Consider the following 23,514-nt stretch of genomic DNA (forward strand, 5'->3'; position numbering starts at 1 on the left):
CTGAAATGCCAGGATTACAGCCATGAGCCGCCAAACTGGCTTAATAGCATTCTTCTTGATTAAAATTGGCTCAGTAGGAAATAATGACAGGCTAGAAATCATATAGGTAAATTCTGCAAAGAATCTTGGTTCTTAATACATAAAATAATAGAATAATTATTTTAGCAAATACAAAACAACGGTTTATTTGCTAAAATTGTAAATAAAACAAACAATGGTTTGTTTATCTATCACATGAATTTAATTCTACATCCATTGACAAACTAAGCCCACCTAAATATAAAGTGCACAGATAATAGATCAAGCCAAACTAAAAGATTTTAACTCTCCAAAATTTGGCCATTGGCAGCTAGGTGACCACAAACTCTCTGCTGTGCACTCACCTTTACAAACAGGGATGTGATCTTCTCGGAGGTGTTATAGTAGTGAGAGATGCTGTGGATCATTTTAATTGCATTTATAAGTGTAGGGATAGCATCTATCATACTTATCTGGAAAAGATTCCAGAAAATGTCAAGTTAAGCAAAAGTCTGATTGTGATAGTTTGATCATTCTATTTTCATTAAAATAAAGTTTTATTGTTAAAAAAAACTTAAACAGTACCTGATGCTTCACGCAGACATATTTTACAATAAGTTCATTTTTGTTGTTTTAGTCATATTAGGTAAATCAAAATTTATTTTAATAAAAAAGGCTTGCTTTCCATGACAGTGGGTTATGCTAACAGCTGGTTTTATAATGTACACAAGCAGAAATTTCCTAAAGCTACAGGTTTTTTTAGAACATCAATGAATGACTTTCCCCATAGTTCTTTGGAGTATAATCTAAATATCAGCTTCAATATTTAATGTGAAATGTAATAAAATACAGCATTTTTCAATATACATACAACATAGATAGATAGATAGATAGATAGATAGATAGATAGATAGATAGATAGATAGATAGATAGATAGATGATAGAAACATAAAGTATATATAAAACTATGTGAATGTACTCCTGAGAATATGAGATTTCTAAGACCTTTCTAAGAAATAGTCATATCAGCTAAAACCCAGCACTCCATTCTGCTAGTGCAGAAAAGGTCACCAGTGGTCGTAAGGGGCAGAAACCTTAACTCACAGGGTCACTGCTGTACAGAGGGTCACAACATTTCTCCAGTGTGTACAAATATTTGACATTGTCTTTTGCTTCATTTGCTGCATCAGTGATCCTAATGTCTGTCTCCCGCCAAACCTAAGCACAACACAAAAGCAATTATTTAATTTTTTATTGAGAAAAAAAAAGTTTCTGCCTCCTCCCAGCCTCCCATTTCCCTCCCCCTCATCCCGCCCCTCTCCCCCTCCCCCCACTCCTCTCCCCCTCCCTCTCCAGTCCAAAGAGCAGACAGGGTTCCCTGCCCTGTGGAAAGTCCAAGGTCCTCCCGCCTCCCTCCATGTCTAGGAAGGCGAACATCCAAACTGGCTAGGCTCCCACAAAGCCAGAACATGAAGTAGGATCAAAACCCCGTGCCATTGTCCTTGGCTTCTCATCAGCCCTCATAGTTCGCCATGTTCAGAGAGTCCAGTTTTATCCTATGCTTTTTCAATCACAGTCCAGCTGGCCTTGGTGAGCTCACAATAGATCAGCCCCACTATCTCAGTGGGTGGGTGCACCCTTCCCAGAGGAACTTGCAAAGTAGGAGCCACTAAACATCACCTCCCATCCCTTAATCACCTTCATTTGCTCTTTGCCTCCTGCATTTAAACATGAATCTTAGATAGATATGGAAAAGCAAAATCTTTAACTAAATGTTCAAAGGTTTCCATTTTCAAACTTCTCTTGAATACTCAAGCACAGAGCACTACAGGGTAGCACAGTTCTTTAAAGTCACAGCCTCCTGCTCTGTAGCCAGCAGTTAGCTTTGTGTCTCAAGCTCAGGTTTTCCATATTCTCTCCTTTATAACCTGATTTCCCTCTCCCCCAGGGCCCTAAACTTGTGTCCATTTGGTGATCTAACAAATATTTGTTAACTATTAACTATTTGTCAAGACATTAAAATAGAAAGATACCTACAAATTAAAGAGGATATAACACACTGAATTTGTTGTATCCCAATCTTAATGGTAGCATTTCTAAACTGTATTGTATCACAAAGTGTGACATTCCTCTAAAACACAAATGTAAGAAAAGTCTAGTGACTTGCTGCTAATTATTTATTAATATGACAAAAGCAATGCCACGTCAATCTCAGGAGAAGCTTGAGACTGTGGCTTCTACATTGGGTGCTCTCTTACACAGTTCCTAGTTCTCTTTAAAGGAAGCCTGGTACCCCATCAGCTGCCTGTGGAGCGGTGTTTGTGGTAAGAACTGAAGGATGCCTCTAGCCAACAAAGAGCAGCCATGTCCTGAGCAAACACAGAAGCAGGCCTTTCCCGTGTGAACCTAGTCAATAGTCCAGATGCAACTTCAAAGGAACCTTGAGTCAGAGGCACCTACTTAAGCTACACCCCAGTTCCTGGCTTTGGGTAAAAATACTGATTTTTAGCTAATGAGTTTTGGGAATATTTGTTTTGCAGTATAAAACTAATATTTGTGGGCTTAAGTTTTCATGATTGCTACACCTATGTTGTCTGAATTTATTACATGTTGCATGCACATGTACATGTTCAGTCATATGGTCACATTATATCTTAGTTATTTGCAATGCTCACTAATAATACATATACATTCAAGTATAACAGCCAGCAAATGTCTTTAGCTTGAAGGTCAATTCACAGTATCCAAAATTACATGGCTAATATTATCCAGTCTTAAGAGATTTTCATTCAGATAAAACGACGCCTAATTGCTCTGTGGAGTTGGGGATGGAGAACTCTCTTACGCCCTTATTCTAAGTCACAGCAAAATGGCTAAGAACCTTCAGCAGCTTGGACTTGGCCGCAGCAAGCACTGCCAGCACAGCCTTCACCTCCAGGCTTTTCAATTGGTCTAAAAGGTAATTAAATTTGGAGAGCCTTTTCTTCCAGTGCTCCAGCTCTGCTCGGGGCCCAACATCATCTGCTTCCTTCCGCAGCTGGTTGTTCTCAGCAAGGATCTGTAGATGCAGAAGAACAAGCAATCGCGTGAGACTTGAGGTATTAAAACCATGCATGAGCCAAAGGAGAAGGAAAAGGAAAAGAAAGAGAAGGAAGAGGAAGAGGAGAAGGAGGAGGAAAAGAAGGAGAAGGAGGAAGAGGAAGAGGAGGAGAAATTACACTAAATGGATCCTGTGTTTTATTCAACTCCACAATTCCAAAGATGGGATTCTGCCTAACCCAGCACGTACCCAGTTTTGTTTGTTTACTTGCTTGCTTTTAATTTCAACCAGGAACTAAGTTGACTGTCGCTCCCTGACAATGACTCAGGTGATGACTTCCGTGCATCTATGCATGGAACAGGTAACATCCTTACCTGTTCTTTTACTGCATAAACCGAAACAACACAACTTTGAGAAACTTCCAGAGTCGAACAGGTTGATTTTACAGGTAGATATTGTTTGCGGAACAGCCACCTCCATTTACAATTTTCCAAAAATTTTTTAAATATTTTTTTATTTATGTGTACATGAGGGGGCATTTGGAAGTGAGTGCAGGACCTAGGGAGGTCACACAGGGGTGTTGCTTCCCCGAAGCAGGAAGGAGTTCCAGGCAGTTTAAGTCACTTGATGGGAACGCTAAAAACTGAACTTATATCCTCTGCAAACGTAGCAAGTGCTGTTAGCCACCAAGCATCTCTCCAGCTTTAAAAAATATTGTTAATACTTAATTCTCAAGCTCTCCCTTGAAGGACACAATGAATTAGGAACCTCCCCCACAGGTCTACAGAAGTTTTCTCAGGAAGAATTAGCTTCATGTAACCTTCTAGTCACTCAAGTAAACAAAGTCACCAACTTCTGCTTCGTGAGAGCCCTATTCCTCTTTCATAATGATCATAAACAGAAGCTACAGCTGGTGGTGGTCCTTCAATCCCAGCCCTTGGGAGGCAGAGGCAAGAGGATTATCTGTGAGTTCCAGATCAGTCTGTTCGAAGCATGTTCCAGAATAGCCAGGGCTACACAGAGAAACACTGTTTCAAAAATCAAACAAACAAACAAATAGGCGCTATGTGAAATCTTTTTAAGAGCACGTGCTGTGATATGTGGACAATGAGAATGCCAGGGCGGATCTTTCTCCAGCAGCAACCCCAGGGATGTGGCATCAGAGACTAAGCAAGGGTTTCTGGGAATTACCTGCTCTGTCTGTTTGATCCACACTTTCATACAACCTTCTATTTTTTCCACAGTCTCGGGGTTACTAGCTAGAGCCAAGTAGTCCACGGGTTCCTTCAGGGATGTCAGTTCAAATATATCACATTTCTGAAGGTTTACCTAATTAAAATTAAGAGCACAATAAAAAGATAATGTTTATAAATGGCCCTATACACATTTTGGTCAATTTGGGTCTAAATGGAGCTCGGTAGCATCTTCACAGCTTTACTGCCTTGACCACTCTATAAAGGAATGGTACCTAATAATAATGAGAACAATAATAATATCTACTCTTTGCTACGTCTTATGTGCTACAAAAAATTTTGAGGTGAGATTTGAGGGCTGTCTTCGAGGCAATACATTGTAAAATAAAGAAGTTAATAAGAAAGTTAGAAATAGTAGCCAAGACACCAACAGCATTAAGCCATGCATACTGTAAGTATTACAAGCAAGCTACAATCACATCCTAAGAAGACACTAAAATTACCTACAAACACTTTCAGGACTTTTTCAAATGCAGTAAAGTAAAGCCCAAGTAAGAAGAGGTTCACCCCTCCTATTCTGTTTTGTGGAGAATCTGATTGTTTTCTAACAAGCCACTCACTCCTTCTCACCTTCTCCTTCAGACTCTCCTGTGCACCTGACAAGATGCCCACAAAACCTTCCAGAGAGCTCAGGAACTCCTGCCGAATGCTGGACGCATCCTGTAGTCCCTCGAGCTCGCCCCAGCCATGGCTGGAGGCCCTGAGAGCTGGAATGAAGATGTCTGAGAGCAGACGCCTCACGCTGTTTAGCAGGCCCCCGTCTGCAGTGTCTAGCATGTTAAAGCTCACCTCCTGGAAAAGATTTCATCATGCTGGATTGTAAAAATTAGCCTCAACTGCAGCATAGCAACCTAGTCATTGAAGACGCTAATCAACCAAAGAGCAAGCGAACCTTTTTTTTAATACTCTGTTTGAGAAGGATACTTTTATACTAGTCCAAATTATAACTGCTTAACTAAAAAAAAAATAAGATAAATTGAATTATAAATATTCACCTATTTATTTGCTACAAGAAATTAACGAGGTCACACAACCTCTAGCACTCAGGGAACACCTGTATAGGTGCACGTTGCTTTACAGAAAACATAAAGTTGTTTATCCACTTTTAGAAATCTTGTCAATAAGTAAATTATGGGTAGGAGGACTCTTGGTGGGGGAAAGAGCTCACTCTGTACAGAAATACAATGGTGTGTGGATATTTACTAATAAACTGAATATAAATTCCTCATTATCAAAAGGCAATATTTTTAATTGCCTCTTAAATGCCAAAAATATTTTTAAAAAAATAAGGGTGTTTTCCTCGAAGCTTTTTTTATTTATTTATTTATTTATTTATTTATTTATATGTCCCGGGTATTAAACTGATATCCTTGCATAGGCTAAGCAAGCACTGTACCACTAAACTGAAGCCCCAAACCCTGAAAGTAGCTTTAGACCCTTGAGTACATCAGTTGTTATCTCCACAAGAACGGGTAGGTTCGAGCAAGTGAATGACTGTCCCCTTACCCGATGGATATTCTCAGCCGTAATGGCTTTGGATGGGTCAGACCTGATGAAGAACACACATACTCCTGTAAGAGCAACATCTTTTCCTTCGGTGACAAACACCTTGGGTTTCTTCACCTTTCCAGAAACAGGATTCACCCCTCCTGTAGAGCCAAACTGCCCTACAAATGCAAAACAATTTCAGTCTTATAAATGCAGTTTGTGGTGCACAATGTTGTTTCCCAGCATGAGTTTCCTTCTAGAAATTACTATGGCAGACTTGCCCCTGCGCTTCAAGCAGAGCCATCATTTGGATGATCTCTAGGCTCATCCTGAAAGAGATTTAAAAGAATCTCCTAGATTCCAAATCACAGAGCTAGTGAGAGAGACTGGGGGTGGGAGACAAAAAGCACTCACTGGTTGACACGCGCAGTGTCTCAGGATCTCTCCTGGGCACCACATCTACACTACTAAAGCTTTCAACTGAGACACCTGTGAGTTATCCCAGCCCATTCCAACCAGAAAGGGCAGACGCAAGGTCAAAGGACAGCTCTAATGACAAAACTCGGGACTCTCACTTCTCAGTGTCTCCATGACACCATCATAGTTCAGGCAGCTGGCTGGCCTGTATATCATGACATCAAGCCTGTGCTGACGTAAGATGGCAAAGCAATTGATGTTCTTGCTCTAGAGTGAGAACCAGAGCTTCAACCTCCATCTGTTTCCTCACCGCATGACCTTGGACAAGTTACCCATTCATCACTTATGTGTATGGGTGTGACATCTATGACTGGTCCCCTGAGACGCCAGAAAAGGGTGTCAGATCCCTTACACCTGGAGTTGTAGAAAGTTGCATGCACCATGCAGTTGCTAAAGACTTAACCTGCATCCTCTGCAAAAGCAGTTGGTGATCCTTATCTCTCCAGCATCTCCCATAATTTAAAAAAAAAATGCGAAAAGCTATTCTAATGTAACATTTTTTTGGAAATTTTTTTGCAGAATATTTGTGAGGATTAAAGGAATCTGTGTTAAACCACTTACAAAATTTCATAAACTTATTAGCTCATCAGCCTCATCTGAAGAATCTGAAAGCTCATGCTTGTTTTCCAAGCAAGTGTTTCCAGAGTGGATCAGTTAGGGACATCGGATTATGCTCTGTGTTATATCACTGGGTTCAAATAAATTTTGTATCCATAAGTGAATTGAAGATTCAGTTTACTCCCACTAAGATGAGGGGGTGGTGCTCAGGGGAAAATCTGGAAGAAGGCAGTGAAACAGAAATTGAGTTCCAAGCCCTGAGAATAGATTTTTCTCCTCCCTTGTGGTGCTTCCTCCTTATGGTGCTGAGCATCTGGACTAGAACTTTGGGAAAGGACCCACAAAAAAAAAAGCCAGATACACTAGAATTCCAGATACCCCACTTCTCATGAATGAACTCTAACCAGCAATACAGTCCAAAACAACCAAGATACCAAATGTGAGAGATAACCAGAAAACAGTCTCTAGCAGAAATCTCAGGCGTGGGCAGTGGTGCTGTGCACAGGTGCTGTGCTTCAGGTCAAGAAGGAGGTATCCATTGTCTAATCGCCCTGGAGCCTCAGAGAGGTTTCCTCAGATGCTGAACACCCAGTGCTAGAACCAGAAAAGGCAAGGGAAGACAACTGCACCCCTTAGATAGAAGCAGGGTTTTGAATCCAACCTCCTGGAAAGTGTGCGTTACTTATGCCTCCTGGAGCCTGGCAATGTAATAGGCTGGGATATGATGCCTGTTGCCAATAAATCAAAACACAACACACAACATACACAGAGAGAAGTGGGCCTGGGATGGGAGTGAGTGCTTCTGATGAATAGGGTGGGGCAACTTCCCTGAAGAGAACCAGCATGGAGTCACATTCCATTGCTCAAGAAGCAAACTGGGAGGATGCAAAACAGAGGGACTCCAGCTGGCAAGCTCTGTGAAACACTGAGGCTGAGGGCTGTGAGTTTAATAAGGACAGTCCACACTGTGGGCTATGTAGGCACTGCTCCATGGAAGACCCACCAGGACCACGGGAGTGTGAGTGAGCTCAAAGAGCACAGCGGAAGCAGTGTTAACTTCCCTGAACCTGGCCTCCAACCTGACCACTGTGATTGGCCTGAGCTGAATTGGAATGAAGGATGAAGCAGAGGAGAATCATGAGAGCCTCTCATGCCACAAGTGGAGCCCCTCAGAGGCTCCAGATGAGGGTCAGAGGGAGCAGAGGGTGAGCACAAAGAACGATGAGTCCACTTCACGTCTGACCAACTAGTTTCGGTCAACTGCATACTCTTCTTGTTTCAGTTAATACTGTGTTTTCAGTTTTGAAATGACCGTAAGAATTTTTCCTAAGAATGTCTAGAAAAGTCATTCAGGGGCCTAATTCTTGCTCCAAGGTCAGAAGAACTATCCATGCTGAAAAGATCAAAAAGGAGAATGAGAGAGAAACAAAAAATCTTGCTTATATGTTGAGACCCGAAGAGCCCTTGTTCTGTGCAATTTATATGGAACAGGCAATTTCACCCTGGGCATGGATATGGCTGAACATGACACTTCCTGGTGTAACTCATATTATTCAATCTGAAGGAAAAATCAAAACTTCTATCCTTTGATTCTTTTTATTCAAATTGTAATGAGCATTTGGGGGGGGGCTCAAATTTAAGCCAAGCGGTGGTGGAACAATCCTTTAATCCCAGCACTCAGAAGAAAGAAGCAGGCAGGTCTCTGTGAATTCAAGACTAGCCTGGTCTACAAAGCAAGTTCCAGGACAGATGAGCTATTATACAGAGAAATCCTGTCTCAAAAAACAAAGCAAAAAAAAATATTTATTACTAAAGAAATTCCAGCTATTCAAGATTTACATACATGATTAATGTGTGTGTGCGTGTGTGTATAAAGGTGCATACATGTGTATGGACACACATGAAAGAGGTTGACATTGAGTGTCTTTATTAATTAATTGCTCTGATTTTTTATTTCAGGGTCTCTTACTGAACCTAAAGCTCATTGACTGCCTAGGCTCACTGGCCAGTGAGCTCCAGGAATCGTCCTGAGTTTGCCCTCCCACTGATGAAATTATAGGCACAGTCTACACCAAGTTTTTTCTTGTTTTTTAACATTGACTCTGGGGATAAAATTTCAGGTCTTTGTGTTTTTTGTGGTAGGCATACTACCAATTGAGGCATCTATCCTCTCTCTATCCACAAACAATTTCTCTGTGAAACGAACATTTTCACACCTTTAGTCATGAGGCCAGATGTAAGATTAATCCAAAAAGAATCAGTAGCTCTCCTATACACAAATGATAAATGGGCTGAGAAAGAAATCAGAGAATCAATTCCCTTTACAATAGCATCAAATAATATAAAATATCCTGGTGCAACTCTAATTAAGCAAGTAAAATACCTGTATGACAAGAACTTCAAATCTTTTAAGAAAGGAATTGAAGAAGATATCAGAAGATAGAAAGATCTCCCATTCTTGTGGATCAGGAAGATGACTATAGTAATCAACGGTATCAAATCAAAGACCCAGACATAAATCCACACACCTATGCACATCTTCTTTTCAACAAAGAAGCCAAAATTATACAATGGAAAAAGAAAACATCCTCATCAAATGGTGCTTGTCTAACTGGATGTTGGCAAGTAGAAGAATGCAAATCAATCCATACCTATTATCCTGCACAAAACTCAAGTCCAAGTGGACCAAAAAACTCAACATAAATCCAGATACACTGAACCTGATAGAAGAGGGAGTGGGAAATATCCTCAAATGCATTGCACAGGAGACAACTTTGTGAACAGAACACCAAGAGCACAGGCCCTAAGTTGAGGACAAATGGGACATCATGAAGTTGAAAATTTTCTGTAAGTCAAGGACACCATCAACAGGATAAATCAGCAGCATACAGAGTGGGAAAAGATCTTCACCAAGCCACATCCAACAAAGGGCTGTTTTCCAAAATACGTAAAGAACTCAAAAAACTAGATATCAATAAACCAAATAATTCAATATAAAAAATGGGGGACAGATCTAAACAGAATTCTCAACAGGAGAATCTCAAATGTCCAAGAAACACTTAAGGAGATGTTCATATCCTTAGCCATGAGGGAAATGAAAATCAAAATGAGTCTGAGATTCCATCTGATATCTATCAGAACAGATAAGATCAAAAACACAAGCAACAGCCTGAACTGACCGTCTCCTGTGACCAGGTTGGTGTCTAGCCCAACTGTCATTAGAAAGGCTTCAGCCAGCAACACACACATATACACAAATACTACACACAGCATACATAAATACTACAAAGACAGCACACACATATACTACACATGCACATACCACTCATTCACTCCACAAAAACATCATACACACATACATCAAACATATATAACATCATACAAACATCACACACATACACACCATGACATCATATATATACAACATCATACACATAAATACAACACACATGTACCACACATGCACACCACAAAAAAATACTGCACCCCACACCACAACCTTAATATTCCAAGGCATGAGAAACTTGTTTAGTCCTCCATTACATTTCTTCTTTTTCCCACTCTCAGATAAATTTAAGAATAACAGGGCTGGAGAGATGGCTCAGAGGTTAAAAGCACTGACTGCTCTTCCAAAGGTCCTGAGTTCAATTCCCAGCAACCACATGGTGGCTCACAACCATCTGTAATGATACCTGGTGCCCTCTTCTGGCCTGCAGGTGTACATGCAGGCAGAATGCTGTATACATAATTAATAAATAAATCTTAAAAAAAAAAAAAGAATAAGATTTCTAGGCTATGTCATGCCAAATACCAATACCTGCTTCTGCCCCCTCGACATTCTGATAGTAAAACATGAGATGACGGAGTCCTCCAGGAGGAAAAAGCTGATCGATTCTTTCAATCTGGAAAAAGGCAAGGTAACATTTTGTTCTTAATTAGAAAATGCATGTAAGTCCCTCCCTGTCTCTTTCCCTCTTTCTCCCTTCTCTGTCTGCCTTCTCTTGTCATGTGTATAAAGAGTTAAGGCTTTGAGAATCTCATTAGGGCTCCTAAAAGGACTTCCTCACTCATAGGAAACTTTACCTTCTTATTAAATTTGCCTTCCCTATCAAGGTCAAATTACCAAACACATATCATCCCAAATTTTTAAAAAAAATATATAATTTCTAGCAAAGATATCAAAATTAGGAGCAGAAGAAACTAGTTTCAGATGCCAAATCAAAAACACAGTCAGAAAATTATGGCACAGTTGAATATTCAAACCTAGAATAGGAACAAAATAGAAATGAAAAAAGGAAGGAAAGAAAGAAGGGAAGGAAGGAGGGGAAAAGGGAAGGAGGGAGGGAGAGAGGGAGGGAGGGAGAGAGGGAGGGGGGAGGAAGGGAGAAAGGGAGAGGAAGGGAGGAAGAAGAAAGGAAGAAGAGAAAGAAATAAAGAAACAAATATATAAGAACCTCTTTATTCTACCGTCTTCACCTAAGACTCAGGGATCATCACAGAGGAGTGGGTGGAAATATTATAAGAGCCAGGAGTATGAATAATTACAATACTTATGAACTCACAATAGCTATAACTGCATGCACAAGATCTGTGCACGCTCAGGCCACACAAAGTCCCAGCATGGAATGGAGGGGTGGTCAGGAAGACTCACTCCTAGCTAAGGAGCTACTGATGGCTGATGGCTGCTGGGAGAGAAAGGCTCTTTCTTTATGGTCCCTGAAAGGTACCTCCAATAGATGATAGTTCCCCACCCAGGCACACACTGTCAGCACTAAGTAAACTCAGTGGATTGAAAAAAAAAACTGCAAGATAATAGTAGTGGGAGGAACAGGGGAGGAACTTAAAGGGAGGGAATGGGGTGACTTGGTCAAAACACATTATACATATGTACAAAATTTTTAAACAATAAAAATAAATTAATACATACACACAAACATACATAAATACTTTAAACTTACATCCATACTTATATATATATACAGACTTGCATACATACACACATAAATCAGCAACTTGAAAGATGATTTCACTCCCTAACGTCAGGTCCCAAACTGGTTCAAGAGTTCAGCCTTTTTGGTTATAAAGAGATACTGGCATTGTCGTCAAACAGTAGAACTCAAATGACAACTACAAGTGCCATTCATTATTCAACGAGGAGAGCTGGGGAGTCCTGAGTCTGTTCTGTCTAACCCAGTAGAGCCCCTGCACATTAGGCTGGAACCTCTTCAAAGGCAGAACATGGGTTCTTGCCACAGACCCCTGAGGATGCAAAGGTTTTTTACCTGATTACCCTCAAGGAGGGCATCTTCCACTTCCAGTTTGTTCAGGTCCAAACAGGAAGCTACAATTGCAAACAGATAGTCATGCCTCCCATCCAGGCGAGCCCTCTTGGCTTCCTTCTCTTCTTTCAGCCGTTGCTTAAAAAAAGGAGTAAAAATGTTATCTTGCATCGGCTGCTCTCAAATGGTTCCTTTTATAACAATTTCACACAATTGTGGTTTTCAAGTCATAGGGATCCGCATAACAAGCATCTTAATGGTGCCAGTTTTTATGCACTTTCCTCTATTTTTAGAAATAAACTTACTTCTCTTATACAAATAAGGTGTGGCCATTGTTTTGATATTGCACAACACAGACAAACAAAGAAAAGCCATGAGAACCATCTACCATCCATAAATGATTACTGTTAACATTCTGTTCTGTATTTACAGGCTTATTTCCACACACATACGAAAATGTAACAGATACACACGAAAACTAAAATTCCCATTTTCGTAAGCTTTTCCCTTAGCCATGAAGTAATATTCTTATCTTTTATTTTTAATGTTTATACATTTGTATCTGGTGTTGGATTTAACTTCTATCACCACTCATGCTTTTGTCTATTTGTTGTTAATTACAATGAGGGATGCTCAGTGTAACCAGGGTTTGCAGCTTAATACTCACCCTTCCATACTTGCTGCTTGTATAATGTATGCAAACATGTGCACATGTCTATGTTTATATCACGGCCTGAGAATTATTCATGCATTTCTTCCTTAACAATCCATCAGGGTTGTGTGAGTTTTATACAGACTTTTCAAGAACTTGTATAGTAACTATAAAATATTAGATATGGGTATGCAATAATTTATTCAACTATTTTGCTATTAGATATATCAGGCCCCAATCGATTCCTTACATAAGCACATTACCTTTAATGTCAATCAGTAGCTCCTAGCAGAAGAAGAAAAGTTGCCCCTTTGGATCAACAAACATTTACTAAACTCCTATATGTGCCAGTACTGCCATAGTAAGAATTACCAGTAACCTCAAAAAAGAGCATGGTTTGGCTGTCACGGAATATGTAGAAAATTCAAATATATCAGTGTGGCAAAAAGACTAGGTGAAAAATAAGAGTTGTGGGTCCCAGAAAACAGGAGGTTAATAGATCTTTGGAGAAGGAGCAAGAAAGGAGTCTCCCAGTGTAATCTACAGTGAAAGAGGAAGAGAGGTAAAGATAACAGGGAAAACTTTCAGGAGAAGACAGCTTGAGCCTTAAGTTGACATCACTCTCTAGGATGAAGACATTTCTGCACCTGCAAAGGTGAGAGGAATAAGAAAGCACAGCACCTTCTGGAAACACAAAATAGCCAGGGTGGTTGACTAATAGACTAAGAAACATAAGAGACGAGAAAGAACTCACAAGGTAAAATACTTATTGGACACATCAAAAGTTCAAACATTATCTAGAATCCACGGGGAATCATTGATGAGGTTTGAAAAAAAAAGATAGATTTTAGCACTCCCTCTGCAGTATCAAAGTTCCATCATCATGGCACCAGTGGAGAGTACTGATACAACCCAGAGGCAGGCAAGTGGATCTTTACAATCCTAGTCTGTAGAATTATATCAGGAAGAGAAAAGAGAATTGTGCACCACCACCACTGGGTGGGCTTTGGCGTGCTGGGTCCAGGTATATTAATACACAAGTGAAAGAGACAGATAAATATTCAGGAATTTGTATCTATCATTCAAGGTAAACTTATCACACAGATAAAGAGAAATGGGAATAGACTCCCAATACAACACTGCAGGCATTACAGGCCAAAGCATCCTTATGAGGTGTCTCTCTACACCAGTCAGCAACCATATGGTTCTCTGTGCCAATAATGCCAGAAGTTCCCTCCCACTGTCAAGATACAGGAATCAAAAATGTCTTCAGACACTGAGAATTACCATAGACACATAAATAGATACACACACATGATCACAGACATGAGCAAAACCTAAGATTACTGACGTAAAACGACAGTAGAGGTGTTATCTGTTGTGATTGTGAGAAACAGGGCCTGTAGAACTAAATATCAGGCAGGTAAGATGGCTCAGTGGGAAAAAGCAGGCACTGTGCAAGGCTGGCAAGGGGGCTCACATCCCCTGGAATTCAAGAAAAGAGAACCCCTACTCTGGAAAGTTGTCCTCTGACCTCCACATTCATGTTGTGACATGGGGCATACCCTCATTCTCACACGAACACATACCTGCGCATACACACATATATACACACCATACACATCATACACACACATCAAATCCACCACATACACACACACATATACACTACTTTTAAAAAGCTGAATCGGCAGCACTTTCATCCAGCATCGTAACTATTCAATAAATGTTTACCAAGTGAATAACTAAAGTTAAGATGATGAGTTGCAAAGACAATTTTCCAGCAAAGCAGCTGGAGAGATGACTCCCCAATTAAAAGCATCTGCCGTTCTTGCAGAGGACCTGGGATTTGGTTACCTGAACCCACATGACAGCACCCAACCATCTGTAACTCCCGGTCCAGGAGTTCTGTTATCCTCTTCTGGCCTCTGTGGGCACCAGACATGCACGCATTACATACTTGTAGACCAAACACTCGTACACATAAAATAAATAACTCTATAGGGAAAAGCAAAGGCTCTCCAACAGAGATAAAGGAGATAAAGAGACAAGGTAGTAAAACCCTTGGCTTAAGGAGGGGATGAAGTGCAAATAGAGCCGGCAGCGATGTGGATGCGGGAGACAATGTCATCAATCAACCGCAGCTAGTGGCCGACGGCACTAGTGCCATAGATGATGGCTCACGCTAACTAGAGTGTCTGTAGGGGCTTCGTTTACAAGATGGCTGAAGCATTTCACGGCTGTTTTGCAAAAGGGAGACGGCAAAATTACCCAGGCCAGCCGTTAGATGACTTCAGCTTTTGCTTTTGCATTTTAGCCAAGGCCGTGAGTCGCAGAGCAATGCAGCTGAGTCGAGTCCCAGAACCAAGAGAGACAACTGTTGCTGCTTTAGGCTCTCAGGTTTTCATGTAGTTTATCATCAGTGGGCAATACACTGAACCTGTTGTTGGAGGTTGCTCATTCATTCCTAGTCTCCTAATAATCACTCAGAAACTTTATTATTTGAATCACTGGTTGAATAAAATAAACATTCTATTGATTTTCTTACTGTTTCTCTAAAAATGGTCTTGACATAAAGTATACATTCTATAAGTGTCAAATAGAAGCCCATGTAAGTTATTTTCAAATGTCACTACAACCAAAAAGATGCCACTATTTTCAACCTTCCTGGCAGGGAGAAGCAAAATACTTCTCTCAAAGTGATCTCTCAGAGTTTGTAGTAAATGTTTTTAGCATCTTGACAGCTTGGGGGTCAACCAGGAAAAAAAACATCAGCAGATGCACAGGAGCCAAATGAGAAAGAAAGGGGACTGAGACAGAGGACTCAAGATTCAGTACAACTGAAGGCTTGCAAAGAAGGCAAGATCTGAAATAAGATTCCACCATGGCAACACACTACTCCATGACCTGATTTTACAAGATTCCAGAGGGGGAAGAAATAAGGAGAAAAGAAAGCTTGGTCTCTAAAACAGAACACTAATTCTATCTTTACCTAGCTATCACAGAAGGAAAAACTCCCAAAGCAGTTTTGTATATACAAAGAAAGTGATCAGCATATTTTTAAAGTAAAAGTTTTTGCAGGTTATTTTTAAGTATGTTCATTTCCTAAAAACAAGCAGGATGAAGTCAACCCTAGCATCATGGAGAAGAACGTTTGCCAGTCTCGATTTTCACCTCCTTGCATTAGGTATAACCTGGTTCAACGAGAGCATTTTTGTTCTGCTTTGTTTTTACTAACATGATATAGTCAATAACACTAGGCAAGTACTTAGCAATGCAATCAGTACACTGTCGGGCTGTGAAGTTAATCTGCCCACTTCTGGCTGTTCGGGGACAGCAGCCAGAAGGTGACCAGTTGTCTAGACTTGGTGCTTCCTGCTGGACATTTGGGGGGTGAAGTCAGAATGTGATTAAGAAAGCAAGGGGTGCATGGGATGTAATACACCTCTATAGTCCCAGAACTTGGAAGGCAGAAGAGAGAGAGAGGATCATGGGATTGAGGCCATCCTGAGCTTCATGTTAAGTTCAAGACCAGGTAACCACTCGGATGTTATTGAATGAGAATAGACACCATAGGTTCGAATGTTTGAATGTTTAGTCCCAAGTTGGTGGAATTGTTTGGAAGGAGTTGGGAAGTGTGACCTTGTTAGAGGAGGTGTACCACTACACAGATGGGCTTTGAGCTTTCCAAAGCCCAGATCATTCCCAATCAGCTCTCTGCCTCATGTTTGTGGGTGAAATAAGCTCTCAGCTACTACTCTAGCACTGCTTGTCTGCCTGCTGCCTGCTGCCTGCTGCCTGCCTGCCTGCCTGCTGCCTGCCTGCTGCCTGCTGCCTGCTGCCTGCCTGCCTGCCTGCTGCCTGCTGCCTGCTGCCTGCCTGCCTGCTGCCTGCTGCCTGCTGCCTGCTGCCTGCTGCCTGCCTGCCTGCTGCCTGCTGCCTGCTGCCTGCTGCCTGCCTGCTGCCTGCTGCCTGCTGCCTGCTGCCTGCTGCCTGCTGCTGCCTGCTGCCTGCTGCCTGCCTGCCTGCTGCTGCCTGCTGCCTGCTGCCTGCCTGCCTGCTGCCTGCTGCCTGCCTGCTGCCTGCTGCCTGCTGCCTGCTGCCTGCTGCCTGCTGCCTGCTGCCTGCTGCCTGCTGCCTGCTGCCTGCTGCCTGCCTGCCTGCCTGCTGCCAGGCTCCCTATTGTGATGGCCGTGGACTCGCCCTCTGAAACTGTGAGCCTCCAGTAAAGTCTTCCTTCTGTAAGTTGCCTTGGTTATGCTGTCTTATCACAGCAATAGAAAGGTAGCTGAGGTCACTACACAGTGAGACCCTGTCTCCAAAAACAAATGGCGAGAAGTAACCATGTGTGATAGTTAATATTGATGAGCACTTTTATGAGATTTGTTATCATCCTAGAAACATACCTTCAACTACATCTGTGAGGGATTTAGATTAGGTCAGCTGAGGTGGGAGACCCTCGCTAACCATAAGCAGCATAATCCCACCTGCTGGAATCCTCAGCTGAATAAAACATAAAAGAAAAAAAAACAGATAAGCTCAACAGTTATTTCTCTCTGTTTCCTAACTACACACACAAAGTGGCCATCTGCCTCATGCTTTTACCACCACCCCTTGCCTTCTCTTCTATGATGGTGGTACCCCAAAACTGTAAGACAAAGTCCACCCCCTCTTTCCTTAAATTGCCTGTTGGGCATTTTGTTCCAGAAGAGTAACAGACAGAGTGTGAGATGAATCTTTTTCTCTCACTGCTGAGAATAAACCTCCACCGCCTCATGCATGCTACCGCTTTGCCGCCGAGCAGCTGAGAGGGCTCTGTTTTGTTTCTCAAGCATCCCATTACACTTGTTGAACACTGAATAACAAGCACCAAAGTAAGGGGTGGGGATGATAGACAGAAACGCACTTAATATCCAAGGAAAACTGGATGGTGTTAAGACATTTGTGTTGAGCTTTGTTGCGGATGCCTTCACAAGAGAGGGCGGGTAATACACTTGCCTACCTTAAATGGGCAATATTTCCCAGGCAAGGCAACTCTCTGTGCATAGAAAAACTCGTGTCAGACAGGGTCGTGGGTTCTAGTCCTTTCTCCTCCACCAATTGCAACCCCTCCAGTCTGTCATTTAACCTTTCTGGCCCCAATTCCTCAACTCCAAGATCCCAGGACTGGATGATGTAACAGTGAAGAGCCATTCCTCCTCCCTCATATAGAATATTTCTCAGTGGCCTCAAACTTAATACAAACTGTAGTCCTGAGTGACGTGACGTTCCTAATGCTCTGCACTGTCGCAAAGCTCTGTGAGTTTTTATTGAAGCCAATCTGCCCACTGGGTTGTCTTAAGTCCTAATTGCTTTGCCTTGAGCTATGCAGAACTGTCCGCGTCTGCCTTTGTGCATACAAACGGAATGAGTTGCATATGCTCAATCTTCTATTACCTCTAGCAGGGAGACAGAAGGGATGGGGACAAAAGCCCTTATATGATGAAGATCCCCAAATCAGCCAGCCCATGGATTAAAATGGCATGACTAAGGATTTTACTCCAAACAATAACATTTAGATGAAATAGAACTTTCATTAGTGATCATTCAATTGCATCAATGTTCAAGCCTTCTCCCCCATTGGTGTTACCTTTCATCAGGTTTGCCTCTGACCCAGACCCACCACACTGACCCCACTAACTCCCAAAAGAAGTGGGATAAGGATGGAAGGACAAAGCTGAGAGCCCCTTCGTGACAGATCAGGGCTCTTTTCCAGAGCTCTCCTGAAGGGCACATTTTATAAGTCACCCTGCTTGCATTGCTACCTAGACTTCTGCTTCACACTGCTTGCTATAATAGGAAACAAACCTTTCGAATCAGGCACAGCTAACTCCACACCAGAAAACTGAGATGTAGACCATTTACAACTCTCTTCACACATAAGTGCCGGGCTGGGAGTGGAGTGGTAGAGATAACAGGACTAGGTGATCCATAGTGTGTTCAAGGGAAACTAAGATGGCTGGATCCATTCTATAGATCTTTTCTTTAAATTAGCAGTTAAGGATTATTCTAGGGTGTCCAGCGACTGTGTGCTGGTCACGTGGGGATCTGTGGGCAAAGACTAGTACTTATATCATGTGCTATTTACTGACATCTTGGTTCTGTCTCTAAGTTTTCCTGTCATGTGTCCAGCTCTATAATTCTACTCCTGAGTCTTACAGTAACTGAGAATTCCCTCATCCTCCAACCCTAAAAATTCTGGGAGCTGAGTTCTCTGCTCATGCATACAAGAGACTAAGCTCCGTGTTTTCTTGCCTCCCAGACGCTTCTCTTCCTTACTGATGATCCCAGTGGGAAAATGCCCTTTCTCTATATTGTATTTTATACACCATGATCAGCCAATATTTTTACATGAGAAAGTGATTGTTCAAAACAATCAATTCAATAAAAAGAGATAGATAGACAGACAGATGGACAGATAGATAAATGATAGATAAACAGATTAGTAGATATCTTTGTTAAAGTGCTTTTCTATATGAGGTAATTAGTCTGACAGTTCTACTTTAACAAAATCCAGTTCTGTTTTTTTAAGTGAATACATTCCTACTTGTTTGGTATAGATGTTTTGTTCTTTTATGACCATGTACAGGTACAGCAGTACAGTTGCTATGCAACTTAGGTAGTACATACTAGAGATTAAAGTCCACATCTGAGAAAACTGCAAACAATATGGAATCTGTGGGTGCTTTCAAGATCCTTTTCTTAAATAACCAAAGGAAATACCCTGATGATCAATTTTGACTTAGCTGCTCATATTAATCTCAAGCCTGTGGATAGTTTATCACTTGATGAAGACGTGGAGCTAACAGGGCCAAGGACATAGCCCTGGTTAGGCCCCTTAGCGTGGCTTTGTTCCAGTTTCCCCAGCTTGATGAAGCAGGACAATTTGTGACCTTCTGCCCATGGGAATTTATGAGACGTGCTTTCCAAATGAAATGGCTGGATACTGACAGCATGTGTGTTTCTTTTCTCGTTCTAGGTGTACCCAAATGACTCACCAGGCTTACCTTATCTACCTGCCGCAAACAAACCTGATCCCTCTTATCAATCTGCTGAGCACTGAGGCAAAACAAATCCCAGCTGAACATTGACATTACTGCAAGGGCACCAAGACTGTAGCAAAGGGCGGTTTGGTTTTGGTTTTTGCGACATCCTCAATACCCAGAATGGCATCTGGCTCATACAAAGAGCGTCAAGTTATATTGCAGGGGCTCTCAAAAATGATAAACGAGAGCACTGATTCACATCCTGTGGGCCATGACCCCTTGGGAGGTAGCATATAAAATATCCTGTGTATCAGATATCTATATTATGATTCCTAACAGTAGCAAACTTACGGTTCTGAAGTAGCAACAACATAGTTCTAGGATTGGGGGTCACCACAACAAGAGGTCACGAAAGTGAGGTGCCTTCTGAAAAGAGGAAGTGGACACAAAGTCCCACCCTAACCCAGAGCCTATTTGCAATTGATACCTGCTGGGGAAAGGAACATCAGTTTCTCAATGGAGCATCACTAGAGATATATGAACCGCACCGCAGGGAGGGCCCCTTAAAAACCTCAAGGCCTTCAGAGAAAACCATAAAAACTGGAAAGGTCTCTCTCCCTTCTGTCTTCTTCCTTGGAGAACTTTATTCTCAATGGGTGCCAACCCATATTTCATGCCCAAGGGGGTATAGATATACAGAAAAGCCAAAAGGGAGCTGAGCAGACAAGCCATGCTGAGCTTCCCTACTCGCGAGCTCACACTCCTTTTACCCAGTTGATCATATTTCCACCTGTCTACAAAAAGAGATAAGCTTCCCTGGGTCCTTGATTCTTTATTTCTGGAGTCTTCCGCATCATGCAAAACTTTGGTTAAATAACTCTGCTTCACTTTCGTCTTGTTAATGTGTCCTTTGTTGTTGTCTGTGACACTGGCCTGTAGAAGGAAAGGTGCCACACCTTTCTGCTCCGTGATGTGTAATCGATGGATAAATGAACTGGGTGATTTACTTCACAAGTCACTTCCAAGTAAGGGGTTGAACCAATTACTTCAGATCAATGTGGGTCCGTGACTGGGGACCAGGATTCAGTCAGTAGACTTGAGATTGACCGGTGCTGATGAGACCCAAGTGAGAATTACCCGCTATGATGCTATGTATGAATAACTAGCCTAACCCAACTTCTTATTTAAATGCACTGAATTACAGACACTTAGCGAAGTAGATCTCTTACTCGGTTCAGCCTCCCTCTTTGTCTTCCAGCCTTTTCCATTTAACCTATGGGTCCTACTTCTCCAGCTCTTCAGGGTGCTTCCCGACCCGTCCTATTCTGCTCTCTAATTAACTAGGATAACCAATAAAAAAAAAAAAACCCTCCCTTTGCTCACTCTGCTTTTCTTCTATCTCTCCAAAGTGAAGGGCTCCAACTACCAAGGAGGCAGGGCTACTCCTTCGTGAAGGAAGAACTCTCCAGCAAAGTGGTCTCTTGAAGAGAAAGAACTTCCCCGCAGGCTCATCCCGCTCACAGCAGGTGTCTGGTGAATCCCTTTTTCTCCAGCACTACTACACAGCCCTTAAACAGAGAAAGAGTCCTGTCAGTCTGTGACCAAGAGTGTGCTGTGGAATTTCAACTCTTCCCGTGGGCCTTTAATTCTCCTCATTTGCAAATTCCCCTTTCTATCATTCCTTTCAGGCAAGAAAAAGATTCTCTCTTTTTTGAAGGAAACACACACACACAGAGTTAAGAGGGAAATTTCAGAAAGGCATGCCCCAAAGACATAGAGGTGGCCTTCTCTATGAGACAGTCACACTTTACATACATACATAGGCTTTGTAAAAGTTTCAAAGCTTTTACTTTCTAAAGGTGGCAATGGAGCCTAGATGAGATCACAGGATGAATCCCAGGACACCCAGCGGGAACAAAATTGATGAGGTAAACTCTGGCTCACAGGGATGCTGGAAGCCAAGAGAGCTTCAATCTAAACACAGTTAACGGTCTCTTTGACTTTCCCCAGAAAGCCTGTGTCATTGCTATTTTAATGTAAATTATCTCTGAATGAGCATGATGGAATCTGTACATCAGTAGCCCTTACAGCAAATGTGATGTCTTTTTACAATTCAGTTCAAGTGACTTTCCCCAAACCAACATTAAGGGATATTAATATATTAATAATATATTAATATATAATATTAACATATAATAATATATAATAATATATTGATAGGGATATTACCATCACCAAAAGCCCCTCACCACCCCAACATTCCATCCTCCCAACTAAACTCTTTTTTAAGTGATGCAGGAGCTCACTATGCAGCTCTGGCTAACTTTGAGTTTACTATGTAGATCAGAGATCTGCCTGGTTCTGCAACCCAATTATGGAGATTAAAGCAGCATGGGCCACCATACCCAAGCAGCCAAACAGGAAGCCAGAGTTACAGATTTTATTGGCATGGGGGCTGGAGAACACAAGTTGAGTCCTGTAGAAGAACAATACAGGGACTGGAGAGATGGCTCAGAGGTTAAGAGCACTGGCTTCTGTTCCAGAAGTCCTGAGTTCAATTCCCAGCAACCATATGGTGGCTCACAACCATCTGTAATTTGATCTGGTTCCCTCTTCTGGCATGCAGACAGAACACTGTATAAATGATAAATAAATAAATTTAAAAAAAGAACAATACACACTTTAACCACTGAGTCACCTCTCCATCCCTCCTCTCGACGCTCACAATCTGTTTTCTGCACACCAAATCTCTGGCACCCACATTGATCTGAAGTAATTGGTTCAACCCCTTACTTGGAAGTGACTTGTGAAGTAAATCACCCAGTTCATTTATCCATCTGGCAACTGGAGTTATTAATACAGGTGGCTCTAATCCAAGTACTTAAAATATATGTGTCAGCACTCACGTTCTATGTGACACCAGGGTAAAATTTCCAAACTTCTCTCACTCACAAGATAAATCACTGTGCTTAAAGCTAGCTGTCCTCCAGCGTCACCTGGAACCCCTGATGTCAGGGCCTCCCACCACAAGGAAGCCTGACTTGCCTATGGAAGCTGGGAGCACAAGCTCACGCACGTACAGCTAATTCTCAAAACTCCCCAAGTCTATTGCACGTGAGTCATTCTCTAAGGGGATGGTGATTGATTGGCATTGCTTTGAATACAAGTTTATGATAGAAGATACAAGGGCAGAAATTGTACGGTCCTTCTAATTCTTAGCCTCTCTTTTTCTTCTGCCTGGAATTGTAGGGGAAAAAAATGAATCATCAAATAAATTCAGCTTTAATTTCTACGAGGTCTGGGGAACTGTTGAAAATAGGAAGCAGCGGGGCTGCCTTCCCAACACCCCGGCCGCTTGGCTAGCTCATGCCCGAAATAACAACACACAAACTGTGTTCATTTAAGAACTGCTTGGCCCATGAACTCTAGCCCTTACAGGCTAATTCTCGCACCTGGACTAGCCCATTTCTAATGATGTGTGTAAGCACCCCAAGGTGCGCTTACCAGGAAGATTATAGCCTATGTCCATTCTGGGTTGGAGTTGCCTGGGAGAGCTGAGCATGGCGTCTCTGCTCCAGAGAGCAGAGCTGTAGGGTCTGTCCAGGAGCAGAGCAGAGTCTGACCTCACTTCCTCTTCCGCCCAGCATCCTATTCTGTTTATTCCTCCCATCTATGTTCTAAGCAATGAGGCCAAGCAGTTGGTTTATTATAATTAACCAATTA

At 41.9% G+C, this 23,514-nt stretch overlaps 1 protein-coding gene across 7 annotated transcripts in view; it reads right to left on the bottom strand.

The window, feature by feature from the left end:
• The window catches only part of Dnah5 (dynein axonemal heavy chain 5), a 239,260-nt gene that overhangs the window by 174,200 nt on the left and 41,546 nt on the right, over positions 1–23,514 (bottom strand). For 6 of the 7 annotated variants that reach the window (XM_050144813.1, XM_050144816.1, XM_050144812.1 and 3 more), the window contains exons 2-9: positions 12,118–12,252; positions 10,653–10,737; positions 5,819–5,979; positions 4,883–5,104; positions 4,251–4,388; positions 2,901–3,077; positions 1,124–1,237; positions 384–491 (exon numbers count right to left, since the gene is read on the bottom strand). In XM_050144813.1, the coding sequence (XP_050000770.1) occupies positions 384–491; positions 1,124–1,237; positions 2,901–3,077; positions 4,251–4,388; positions 4,883–5,104; positions 5,819–5,979; positions 10,653–10,737; positions 12,118–12,252 (1,140 nt within the window). Of the gene's footprint in view, positions 1–383; positions 492–1,123; positions 1,238–2,900; positions 3,078–4,250; positions 4,389–4,882; positions 5,105–5,818; positions 5,980–10,652; positions 10,738–12,117; positions 12,253–21,174; positions 21,329–23,514 lie in introns of those variants that run through there. The other variant, XM_050144818.1, reaches the window with a different exon arrangement.

Source organism: Alexandromys fortis, unplaced genomic scaffold, assembly GCF_014885135.2.
Source record: "Alexandromys fortis isolate MF-2015 unplaced genomic scaffold, M_Fortis_MF-2015_v1.1 scaffold_52, whole genome shotgun sequence".
NCBI classification, from domain to species: domain Eukaryota; kingdom Metazoa; phylum Chordata; class Mammalia; order Rodentia; family Cricetidae; genus Alexandromys; species Alexandromys fortis.